This window comes from Oreochromis aureus, linkage group 16, assembly GCF_013358895.1.
Source record: "Oreochromis aureus strain Israel breed Guangdong linkage group 16, ZZ_aureus, whole genome shotgun sequence".
NCBI lineage: Eukaryota > Metazoa > Chordata > Actinopteri > Cichliformes > Cichlidae > Oreochromis > Oreochromis aureus.
Window position 1 is genome coordinate 27,832,044 of NC_052957.1, and position 13,406 is coordinate 27,845,449.

General features: G+C 38.8%; 1 protein-coding gene across 2 annotated transcripts; it reads right to left on the bottom strand.

Annotated features, from left to right (window-relative positions):
* Nucleotides 1–239: 239 nt before the first annotated feature.
* pla1a (phospholipase A1 member A) lies at nucleotides 240–13,143 on the bottom strand. Of its 2 annotated transcripts, none has more exons than XM_039599645.1 (11): nucleotides 12,607–13,143; nucleotides 11,244–11,460; nucleotides 10,513–10,690; nucleotides 10,176–10,284; nucleotides 8,800–8,901; nucleotides 5,983–6,075; nucleotides 5,548–5,730; nucleotides 4,909–4,998; nucleotides 4,486–4,591; nucleotides 3,333–3,488; nucleotides 240–794 (listed from the first exon to the last, which is right to left on the bottom strand). In XM_039599645.1, exons 1-11 carry the CDS (start codon nucleotides 12,671–12,673, stop codon nucleotides 707–709), a joined length of 1,389 nt encoding a protein of 462 aa, XP_039455579.1. In that variant the 5' UTR covers nucleotides 12,674–13,143; the 3' UTR covers nucleotides 240–706. The 2 variants fall into 2 exon arrangements, with proteins under 2 accessions (XP_039455579.1, XP_031611426.2); XM_031755566.2 differs by having other exon boundaries at nucleotides 5,548–5,712; nucleotides 12,607–13,142.
* Nucleotides 13,144–13,406: the final 263 nt, after the last annotated feature.

Below are 13,406 nucleotides of genomic sequence, written 5' to 3' on the forward strand. Positions count from 1 at the left end.
TGAAGTCTAAGTATTTAGAAAACATTCTTTCATGGGGCCAAGATTTCTCCAGATGATTTAAGTTATTTTCTGACTGTTAGCTTCCTGTCATATCTGTCCCGACTGCACTATGTAGCACTGTGATGATGCTCAAAATGATTTATGTTCCACCCCAAAAAAGTCAAAGTACACACAGATTCACCTCAGCACAAAAGGACAAATCCTTTTAGCCCTGAAATCAGGAGAAAAGACAGACAGGGTTAAGAGTTTGTTGCTGCATTTATTGCTAAAAGAACAAAAAACAAGGGATTAGGATGTGAAACCAGACTGTTTGGTTTCATAAACACTTCTCAACGCTTTAGTGAGCATAGGCAAACTCTGAATGACAAAAAAGAAAGATAATTATAATAGTAATAATATTGTACCGGAAATTCTGATAATGTAAATAACCTTTTTTTCCCCCCAGTTTTAGTCATGATGTTAGAAAATCTAACGATTAGCAAAAGTGCCTGAACAGCATTATGTCACTTAGAAGTTCAGGGAAAGGCTGCTTCTTCTGAATTAAATGTGAGTCTTTGGCTCTGCCCCCTGAGGTTGAACTCCAATGATATTTTCTCAAAATTAAACAAGGTATAAAAATGTGAAACCATCTCAGTGTTAGTATCTTCATAAGCCACATTGCTGCACACTATGCACTTTTCAATTGTTGTCGAGGAGATCTTTCTCTTTAGAAGTCACACAACTGCACAAGGTCGTGGGACCACGGAGCTCCCCGTCTGATGTTGATGTTGTTCACACACAGAGGATCTTTGCGCCTGAAAGAAAAAAAACAAAAACACCCACACTTGTGCAAAACAGACTTTATTCCAAATGAATATATGTACCATATTCATTGTAAGAATCCAGTAGCTGTTTAGGACTCACTGACATTTTTATATGCAGTCCCCATTTTCTGAGGCTCAAAAGTAACTGGACAATTGATAAACAGTTTTTATGGCCAAATGAGCCCTGTTTCCTATAACTCCATGACAAATTAAGCAGATCCTGGAGACTATCCCAGCATACCAGCTGTCATAGGGAGAGAAGCGGGGTGCACCCTGGACAGCTCGCCAGTCTAGCATTTGAAAATTTGAAGAAGAAAGAAAATTTTTTAGAAATGACCTTAAACAAATAAAGGAGGACTTCACTGCCCAATCAGCAGTACCAGCAAAAGACCATGGAAGACAGAAGAAGTAGATGACTGGAAAATTATTATCAAGGTAAAGAAAAACATCTGAGTCAAGAACACTCTCAGGGAGGTAGACACTTAACCAGGGGTGCACATAAGTGGTCCGCAGGTGCACCTGCGCTGTCAAAATAAAAGACGCGCACCAGATAAGAAGTTGCAACGCGCGCACATAAGATTTTCTGGAGGAGGACAGACATTTGTTCAGAACTCTTAAGATGTCGAAGAAGCAACTTTTGAGCAATTACTTTGGTGTTCCTCTGAAATGCCAGAAGGAGTCCGAACCGCAAAAAGCGTCGGAAAAGTGGTTTTGGCTTCAAACAAATTGAATTGACAGAGATGTGGTGCAGAGTATGCCGTGAAAATCCCACTCTAGCGGACAAAAACAGGGCCTTTTATATGTACGCAAACGTGCGTTGCGACTTCTTATCTGGTGCACGTCTTTTATTTTGACAGCGCATGCGCACCTGCACATAACTGTCAAAGTTGACCTTCATGAATGGAAATACAAAAAGGTGCAAACCACTGATTATCAGATTAGACTTCTGTAGATGTGCAGCCCTCCACATAACTGTCTTTTTAACTTGTAGTTCTAAATTGGAAGGTTATTGTGATATTGAAATATAAAAATACAATTTGACCTTCATGAATGGAAATACAAAAAAGGTGCAAACCACTGATTATAATCAGGAACAGTAAGGCCAGATTAGACCGATTAGAAAAACATCTGAAAGAGTCTGCACAGTTCTGTAGACTCTGTAGCATGACCAGATCGTGCTTTTCAGTTACTGAAGGTAAAACTAAATGCGAAGACACTCACAAAGAAGCAGCATCTCAAGGTAGCTGTAGGCAGGAAAACAGCTTTGGTAATGTCCATGAGTCCTACACTTTAGGCAGTCATTGACTACAAAGGATTTTCATAGAGTATTAAAAAACAGTCCTTATATTTAAAATTATGTTAGTTTGTCCAATTACTTTTCAGCTTCTGAAAATGGCTGTAAGTCTTCAACAATCTGCACTATAATCATACCTTGATTGAGTCCCTTGTGGTGGTGTACAGAGGCAAAATTACAAACATGGTGTCAGTGTCCAAATATTGATTTTTAGGATGATTAATGTTGGCCTGTTAGCCTTTTTTGTTCATAGAAACAGGAAACACTGGGGTGAGAGACGAGATGGCGCAATCATGAATCATGTGGTCAGCTCGCTACACTCCCCGAAGTGAAATAAAGAACTATTTTAGCAACTTTAAGCACATTTTTGATACTGGCCAAATTCACACTTTCTGCAAAACATTAGATTTGATCTGAGCTCAAGTAACTCAAATTGCAGCCACTGATCACAAAGAGAAGGCCGCCCACTGGTGATCTCTGAGGCACAGTAATGCTCTGTAAAGTACTCTAAAAGGGTCATTTCAGGTTTATGCCAACCTATGGGTGGGACAAAAAGCACAGAATGAATGGATTTTACATTGTCTTTTGGACAACACTGTGTGTTACTGGCATGGTCTGGTTTCAACTGTCTCTCATATTATGACATAACCTTTCAGCAGACTGCAGGATTGGCACATTAAACAGCTGAAAGACCTGCTACTATTCTCTAGTATGTCCGTTTACCCTGTTTCTTAATTACCTTAAAGAGAGAACACCATCGCTGACATTTCTGCAGAGCAATTTGCTGTAAGGCTTTGGGTGACAAAACAACAGCATATATTGCTGAAAACTATACCTTCATTGACTCATTGCAGCAACATTTGCTTCAGTTTGTCCAAAGTACTGTAACAGGAAACTGCAATAACAACAAACTGAAGCTGTTTGTTTACATATTTTGGCAAATTTATCATCCAAAGACAGCAGGGATAGACTCCAGCCCCCCGATGACCCTAATAAGCAGTTATGAAAATGGAAAGGATGGATGGAATAAGCAATTGTAGCATATACTCAGCATACAGGTGTTTGCCTGTAAATCTTGCCTTGTTAAAATTCATTGGTAAATGTTGTTTTTGACTTTTCATGTGCTACAGAACATATAAGCATATAAAAAAGCACTCCAGTATTTGTTTCAATGAGAATAGGAGCTGGGGGCTGAACTGAACTGTATTTATGTGCATGTAGTGTCTGCGTCCTACCTGAGAGCGGGAAACTCAGTCACACAGACAGACTTGACGTGGATCTCTCCCTGTCTGTAGAAGCGAGCTCCTGTGTTTGTCAGCCTGATGGAGTTGATTTCACACCGGGGGGTAGAGTGAGCCATCACCGTCCTGTACACTGTTGTATCTGTCTGACTGTAATACACACATACACTGTGCGTGAAAATAGAAGACGAGACAGGCGCTTTCACACAATCACATTTATCATACTGGGAAGTCACTGCACAGCTAAAAAAAACCGTGGTGCCATTTTTCAGATTTACTAAAAAAAAAAAGACTAAACTCAATAAACTTGTGCTCTGAAAACATGTGCAAAGACACTTTTCCCATCTGAACTTTTCTGGCACAGTACTCTGCATCTGGCAGAGCCTTTACACATACAGTACATCTGCTAAAATAAAAACTACCCACTCAACTTTTCTGGTAAAAAAAACAAAACAAAACACAAAAATTGCTTACAAGAAATTACTTGTAATACATTCCTATTCAATTTAATGTACCTGCAAACTGGTATGAAAACTACTACTAATAATAATATTCATCACTGTCTTTTAGTCTCTGTAAACACCCCTTTGAGCCTCTTGATACCAAATAAGCAGTACTACAACCATCAGCCTACATGTGTATCATTATATAGCCCCAACTTATCATCTTCTAATGGCAGCTTCCAGCAGGATAATGCTAAACATCACAAAGCAAAAGGCTACTTTCTCAAATGGGTTTCATGAAAGTGACATGCTCATGAGACCATAACCTGCTCTGAATTCAGAAGGACACTTCGGGAAGTAACAGAAGTTGAGATCTGCAGCAAGGATGCACAGGTACAAAACCTACATGATGCAGTCACCTCATGTGGGATCCGGAACACCAAGAACAGAGGCTTTCTGGGGGACGCCGAAACGGTTGATGTACTTTACCAAATAAAGTGCATGTTCAGGGATTCAGATCTTGAATGCAGACATTTTAAAGTCTGATTTTTCTGCTAGTGATGAGTTTTGGTAATTTTTTTATTTGCTCTTTTTAGGCATGGAACTGAATACAGTACATCCAACCGTACACACTACACTGTTCATTAACTTTAAAGAGTAAGTTCATTAGGATGTAGGCAATGAGAGATGTGTATGATACTTACAGCCTGAGGATCTGCTTTGTTTCCAGGGTTTCAGCTGTCAGAGTCACTTCAATCTCAGCACTCTTATCCAGTTTAGAAACTTCTAACTCCACCAGGATGTGGTGAGCTGCTCAGGGGAACAGTGGGAAAAATTTCATTTTAAAGTACAGTAAAACAGGAATTGTTAAACCGTGTTGGTTTAGTAGAAAGAGGAAATCTTGCTATTGGTGGGTTGGTAGGGAAGAATCAGACTGCATAACCGATTAAACAATTTCTTAAGTTAGCTGCCTTCTTTGTGCAGTGACGAGAGGTTAAGTCTGATGAACGTCATTCAAACTACTCAGAGTTTAACATTTTTCTTAACAGGAGATACAAGAAAATAACATTTCTTTTTAAGAAAAAATTAAAAATTCCCCCGTCTCACAAATACACTGCAACACTCACCACAATATGGCTGTGAAGAAGTTGTGAGGAGGAATAGTTTCTGCTCTTTGGGAATGGGAGATATAGATATCCCACTGTTTTCTGATAAACCTGGAACACACATAATCAAAAGGAATGAATCAAAAGTAATTTCACGTGCATTAACTATGTCGGTATGAGTATGTAGAAGTATCTTAAGCTGAAACGATAAGAAGCTGTCAAAAGCCGACATGTGACAGTGGTAGTCTCATACCACATCTACTGGAGGTGGAAGCAAAAAGGAACCCATCCAGTTTACTTTAAGTGAGATGCCATAACAACTTTATAAATACTTAAGGAAGATTTACTTTATAGTTAATAGACTGTATTGTTGGAACAAGTGTTTTGCAATAGAATGGAAGAACCACTGACAGCAGCAAGTCTTGTAAAACTAATGAGGCAGCACTATAGGCTGCAGGACTATTAATATAACTTATAACTCAGTGTCATATTAATCTCGAGCTGAGAAACGTTTTTATTGTAGAGAGACAAATGACACTCCCAAAATATGCACTCACAGCTTTTCACAGTAAGACACAGGATAGTTAGAAACTAACAGCAGCTGATAAAAGGGAGCAGCAGCAGTCTGTGTGCTGCAGGTGGTCACCCACGTGTTATTACCTATTACTGGACATTTCCCCCTGAAGACGTGGCAGTCCATACAGCGTCCGTTCAGGAAGTCCTCATAGTTGGAGCACGGGATCCCCATTAACGGGCACGAGCTGTTCAGCGCGCTGATGTAGACGTCCAGCGCCCTCATGTGGTCACATATCACATAACTGTACACTAAAAAATACAAAAAACCTGACAAACTATAGAACTACTAAGGGAGACAGATGTCCAGAGAATCTCATTAAAGTAATGGAAAAAAATTTCCAGACGAAAAACTGGCTCTGCTCAAAATCTACTCATCTGTAATTGGAATTTCATTTATAACTTCCCAGGGCAAAAAAGCAAGGACGAAAGACACCAATGTGAAAACAACAAAAAAAGAGCTCCTTTCCTTCTAGTTCCCTGCTCTCTTCTGGTTTTTGTTTCAGTGGGTCTTGAACTTACTTGAGTCAAACCTGGAGCGACCACATCCAATCTGGTCCTTCCCTCCATTCAGAAAGAAGTCCACATGGCCAACAGGGATGGAGATGCCAAAATCTGATACAGAAGAAAACTGTCAGCAATTTGTTGCAACATTACACTGCAAACAAAATTTCAGGTATAAACACAATGTGATTTTATCAGCTTTAATACAAGTGTTAATAAATACAAAAGACTTCCAATGAACTAATAATACACTCTTTTAGGACATTTTATTAGACTAAGAAAAAATAGAGTGGTGAGTGAGGTGAGTTGGTAAAGATATGCGGAAGTGTTGCTGGTTTTGCTGCTGTTAGCTACTATTTGCTACCGTTAGTCTCTGTTAGCTGTTATTAGTGAAACTTTCTTTGAAGTGAATGTAACACTGTTGGACACATGAGTGAACAAAGTCTCATAGGATGTGAGAATGTAATCAAACTGTTTATCAGAGGTAAAGTGTGATTTTTAGGAAACTCAAACCTAGCTTAGCTAGTATACTTAGCTAAACTCAACTGTTAGCTGGTGTTGTGCGAAAAAGTGATTTCTAGTAACTGTGTGTGTGTGTGTGCACATGTTTTACACCTAATATCTTTGCTTATATTCATAAATAGTCTGCAGTCAACAGAATTTACAAAAGGTGTTATATATAAAGTAAAGAAATGATCTGTTTTGCAAATATCTTTATGACTGTGTTATTGTACATACTGTGTTCTACCTTATAATCAGTCCAGTCTTTTTTGGCAACTTAAAATATCTTTATAACTGTTATATTTGTTGTAGTTTCTGCTGCCCTCTTGGCCTGATCTCTCTTGAAAAACACATTTTTAATATCAATGAGAATTTTACATATATTTTATTTATGAATGTTAAAGTTGCTTTACCAAAAACTGACTGTAGCTTCTACTTGATGACAAAATGTTCTTTCTGCCTTAAAATGGCTGTTAATTGAGATCATTCATGAGAGATATGTTTGACATATGTTTCACAGATAATAGGCCAACAAGTAATTTACAACTGATTAAATACGTACAATCATTTTTTGGCAAATACCAGAAATCACTTTTTGTCTAGCTGTCCAGAGACAGGAGGGTCTGAAAGTGAGTAGTTGCAACAATGCTGGGGATAAATAAGCATGCATGCATGTGTGTTAAGACCATTACACAACAATGTATTGTGAAAAAACAACGTGAAATGCAGATTTTGTTGCGTAACGTACACACACACACACACACACACACACACACACACACACTGAATGGGTTTTGTTTTTACAGAAAATTCACCCTAAAAAAAATCAATTGTGACAAAAAAATAAAGTCAATATCAAGCCATGATGAGACATTCTGGGTTCATCCAGTTCCCAAAGCAGTAGCAGGGTTGAATAGTTTTTGTACATATTTCATGTTGGCCAGTTTGAACTCTTGCTGGCAGAACTGGGACCACATCTGAGGAGGCAGAGAAATAATCTCAGAGCTGGCAGACCTGGAGCAGTGTCTAGCTGCGTGTCTGAAGTAAAATAGTATTATTTTACTATTTGGATATTCAGTACTGGTGTGCACTTTGAGTTACAGCACACTTGTTGACAAATGCAGTGTTCTGATTGGTCTGATCGATTTTTTAGAGCTAAAAAAATCAAGCTTGGTTTGAAAAAAATAAATGCCGCATATTTCATATATATTTGGACACTGACACAAGTTCTGTTTTTTTTACCTGTTTGCTGAAACATGGACATGGATTCTAAGCCTTTATTTGAGGGTATCCGCATTCAAACGGGATTGAGAGTTTCAGCTCCTTAACATGTGGCAGTCTCTTTTGAAAGAGACCAAAAGTAATTTGAACAATTGACTCAAAGGCTATTTCACGGGCAGGTTTAGGCAGTTCCTTCGTTATGTCATTATCAATTAAGCAGATAAAACGATAAAAGGCCTGGAGTTGATTTGATGTGTGGTGCTTGCATTTGGAAGATTGTGCTGTGAACAGCAACACAAAGAAAGCACTGGTGACCTCAGCAATGCACAAAGACCTGGACGTCCACAGAAGACAACAGTGGTAGATGATCGCAGAATCATTTCCATGGTGAAGAGAAACCCCTCAACAACAGCCAACCAAGTGAACAACACACTCCAGCAGGTTGAAATATCGATATCCAAAGAGAAGACTGCACAAAAGTAAATACAATGGATTCACTGCAAGGTGCAAGCCACACATAAGCCTCAAGAACAAAAGTACTAGAATGGACTTTGCTAAAAAACAAAATCTTAAAAAAGCCAGCACAATTCTGGAAAAATACTCTTTGGAAAGATGAAACCAAGTCCAACTTCTATTAGAATGATGTCAAGAAAAAAGTATGGAGAAAGCGCGGAACAGCTCATGATCCAAAAAACCCACATCATCTGTAAAACACAGTGGCGGCAGTGTGATGACTAGGGCGTGCATGGCTGCCAGTGGCACTGGGACACTTGAAAGAGGAGGTTTGATTGTTCTTGAGAACATTAGTCTCTGAAATCTTTGATGACTTCAGGCATTTTGAATAATTTGTGAATCCAATGTGTTTTATCACACCTCAAACTCAAACAAAAGCACATTTATATCTTTGTGTGCCTTAGTAAAGCGTAATGTTACAGTTCCACAGTTGCTCTTTGTTCATAATTTCCAGTAATGAGAAAAAAACAGAAGTCATCAGCCTGGCTGATCTGTCGATGATGCTTTCTAAGGGTTTTCATGTAGTTACAACAACAGTAAGTGGTCTAAGCCATGTTAGTGATGGAAATAAACTTGCAGGTTAAGTTAAAGTTTTCTCACAGTCAGAATCGGTGTGGATGGCATCCACAAACTGAGCGTCAGAAGGGTCCAACCGGCTATAGGTGTCCGCTCCTTTAAACATGGGTCCAGCAGGGTCCAGGCCTGTTTGAAAGTTAAATATCTTTGAGATTAATCACATGCCATGCAATTTTATATTACTAGAAACAACAAAAAGAGTCATTTTTCTCCAGTAGTCTCATAATGAAAGAACTTCATCTCTAGGGAAACTATGGTCAGTGTAGTACACATTGGTGCATTGTCCTGTTTTGTGTTTAAAATGTCAAACAGTGTCCCCATGTCCTGGGAACATGACTAGTCTTTTTATCTGAGGTTTTTAGTTTGGATTTTATGGTTGTAGTTTATTCTCTAAATATTCAGTGACCGTTTGTAAGGCAGAGGTTTGGCAGGACTGAAAAGTAAACAAAAATGGGAATAGTAAGAGAGAGGAAGCGAGAGAAGGTAAATATTCAATTAAATGTTCAGTAAACAGTGAGCTTAGCTGCAAACAGCATTGCAAAAAAATAAGTAAATAAAAAATGTCCTCACTTTCTCCAGCATAGCTATTTTTTTTGTAGAAATCTTGTTGTGTGTCTGCCTTTTGTCTTAACCCAGACACAAAAATCTCCTATCACCTCATCTAAATTTGCCTTTCTTTGTCTGGGGATAAACAAATGTATTGGTCCAAAGCTTTAAAGTTGCTGAACTCTACCAATCACAAAAAACAATAACAAAATCCAACCAACTGTCCTGATTAACTGACCATCAAACCAACAAGCAAATCAAACAACCATTGTACCTGCCAACCAACCAACCAACTAACTAACCCACCCATCCTGTGGACCACCCGTTCAATCAACAATAAGCTAGGGGAACATTTAGAAAAAGCTTTTGAATTTCTTTACTTATCAGCTTGTTGTCGTTTTCAAATTTTATTCTTGTCAGGATCAGTGAAGCCTCTGATTTAACCCCGCACAAGTCTGTGTCATCAGACAAAAAGACCTGATATTAGCAACTGAACAGTGGTGTATTGTGCTGGTGGTGCTCTGCTGAAAGGGACTGAGCCTTGTCAAAAAACTTCACAGTGTCTCTTTTCAATGTGCTGTTGTTCTTTGAAGAGCCCTGCTAATTTTTCAGGGTCACACTGAGATCTGTGAAAGCCTGTGATGTGAAAACCTTCACTGTCTTCACTCCTGTTGTCTCTTTATTTCTGTAAACCTAATACCAGACTACCAGCAACCTAAACCTTTTATTTCCACCATAAGGAGGATTATTCTGAGGTGGAGCACATGTGTAATGACTTTTTAAGTGTGCAGCAGTGTTTCCAATTCAGTTTTACATTGCAAGAGATAATATGTATGTAACGTGTCTGAACTCACCTGTGATTCTTCCGATTTTCCCTTCGAACAAAGTTCCCACAAAACCAGCGACATGTGCCCCGAGACTGACCCCGATAAAGTGGAAGGATTCGAGTCTGCAGCCATGATTCTGTTGGAGAAGACAATCGCAAGAATAGACTCTGTATTCAATATAAGCAACCATGAACATATTTTTGTCATTTGTAGAATGAAAAAAATAACTCTTGCAGACTTTTTTTCATAGACTACATAATATCTAGAAAATACTTCTGTAAAGAGTAAAATTAATTGTGCCTGAATTACATTTACATTGCTCAGCGTCGTATTGTGGCTAACGAGCATTTGAACAGCTTCGCACCTCCAGCTGATTGATGAGGACAGAAATCTGTATGGCCACCTCTCTGTAGATCTCTACCACCAGGTTGTAGGCAAAGGACGCACTGCGGACCCAGTCCACCACCACCACATTCACATCTTGAGAGCTTAAAAGCGCCTGGCCTAACTTCTTCACCCAGGAGGGCTTAGTCCCCCGTGCCCTGCAAGGATGGGTTGCGGTCAGAAGGCCATTAATAGTATATTAATATTAAAAGTCTAGTTAATAACTACTAAATTCTCTTTATATGCTACACTACTTACACTAAACTGGTGAGCTTAAACTTAGTGTCAATACTGAACAAATTTGATTAAAGTTCTCATAAAGTCTAGATATTTTTAGTTGGTAATACTTGTGGTTAAGTTAAATGTAAATAAGTTAACACTCTTTTTGTTAATACAACTCAAAATTTATAACAAAAAAATAAACATTAAATAAGCATAGACTCTCCATTACTTTTGCCTATTAAATCTTCCAAGGAGAGAGTTTAAATGTCTTTTTATATTGAGCAGAGCAAGTCATTACGCTTGGCAACACTTCAGTTGAAATAAACCATTTATCACATTCGAGTAACAATGAATGAAAAACATCAACTGTGGCTGTTACTCTAACATAACTGGTGCACAGAATAGCAATAGCACTGATCCGTCCAACACTATTAAATTTGTTTCATTTAAAGATTCAGAGGCTCATACTCTGAAACTAAAGGATCTCACCTGTACCCGTGGATGATCACCTTTGTAGGACGCAAGGGGTTGAAGTAGGAGTTCTCCATGGTGAGGGATGTCTCATTGAATGCTTGTGGACAGTCCATGTTTTTCCTGGTCAGCAGCAGATACTGGACATTCACTCTGACTCTTTGCTGCTGGTACTCCCGCCATGTGATGTTGTTGAGATCAGCACAGTGATTATCTTGCTGCCTTTCATCTGAAGCTGGTAGAAGTAGAAGGGCATAGTACATACTATGTAGTTGTTGTTTTAGCCTCACTGTATCATGAAATAAAACGTTCGAGTTTTGTATTTGACAGCATTGTGATTACCACTCTTCTACTACAAAGCCATGCTGTTGTAATAGATGCAGTATGTGTTTTACCATTGACTTGCTAAAATATGCACAGCATGGATGGGTGCATGTGCTGCCAGTTCCACAGACACTAATGCACCCCTCTACCATCAGACTTGCAGGTTTTTGAACTAAACACTGATGACAAGTTGGACGGTCCCTTTCCTCTTCATGGAAGGAAGAGTCCATGTTTTTCAAAAAGAATGTCAATTTTTGATTAGTAAATGATTTATCTCAGTTTAAACATTTGATGTTATTGTGAAATGTGGGTTCATGTGATTCACAAATGATTGGATTGTGTTTTTATTTACATGTTGCACAGCATCCTAACCTTTTCAAAACTGGAAAACCAATAGTTTTCCCCTTTACCTCAAACATAACAATTAGTGTGGCAGTCCTGTGCAGCTTTAAGACTTTGGCTTTACTATATTTGGAAGTAATTATTTAAAATTTTACTCTACTGCGTTTATCTGACCGCTAACGTCACCAGTAATTTACAACACACATTAAACCAACATTTCTCAGTCTTTCAAGCTTGTGACCTTTTACTATAAAGCAGTGCCTAATCGGGACTTCTTGACAAGTTTTATAGGTCTATGCATATTTAATGATCAGATGATTAACAATCTAATAATGTCAGCCATAATACTATATTGGTCACTTCAGGCATTTTTCTGCTAGGACAATAGCTTCACTTTTGACAGCCATCTTTAGGAGATTTTACTGGTAATACATTAAGTATTATCAGTAAAATGTGAAATGAGCATTTTCGTCTTTGATTCTTACAAAGACACTTGGAAGGCAGATAGCAGAAAAAAGAATCCCACTTTACTGTAGAGGACAAGTTCCTCATTTGTATATATGGTGCTATGTGTTACGTAATCATTGACTTGCGACAAAAACTCACGTAACACAGTCCCTGTTCCGTCTTTCAACCCTCTTTGCATACATATTTGGACTAACTGTATGGAAAATGATGCAGCAGAGCAAATCTCCTTTATTGGCACAGTACTTACCCACCACCAGTGATGTGATGTAGATCGACAAAACACAGAAGAAGAAGGTTTTGCGCTCCCAAAGCATTTCTGTGGTGTCAGTGAAGTGAATGTTGAAAGTAGCTGCCAGGAGCTTGTTAGTGCTTAGTGGTGCTCAGCGGCTCTCTTTAGCTCCTAGATTGGTGATCAGCTTTTGGCTTGACTAAATCCCAGCTCTGTGCAGTGCTGTAACACTGAAACAGAAACTCAGAGTTTATCTGGCAAACATCAGGGGTGAAGCAATGCTGGAATCCATATAAAACAGGCCAAATTAGTCCAGAATATAAAGACCCGGGTTCACTGTTTCTTTTCCTCTAACGTTCCACTTTTAAACTGAACGTATCCACAACAAACCTCTCGGTGTCATTTTCCCTTTGTTCATTGGATTCATTTAGTGGGCGAGTTTTCTTTTTTTTCTTCTTCTCCCAGTCAGGGTTTGCTGTGGAAAACTTGTTGAAAGTCTTTGCCTGGTGGTGAATCCATGACCTCATTTGTATTCAATGGCTGTTTGTTTAAAAGGCTGGACTCTGGCCTGGCTGCCCACTAGTTTGTGTGTGTGTGTGTTTGTTTGCGTTTGAGAGAGAGCGAGACCTTCAATCCGTAGGTGGGTTTGTGTGGTTCTGCTTGAGAGAGCGAGGACATCTGACAGTGACCGGAGAAATCTGGAAATCAGTAATCAACAGACTGATTTTTGAGTCTTTTTTTTACATAATAAAGCCATTAATGTGAGTCCATCACACACTATTCAGACTCTATGACAACATTCATTTCCTGGAAACCTA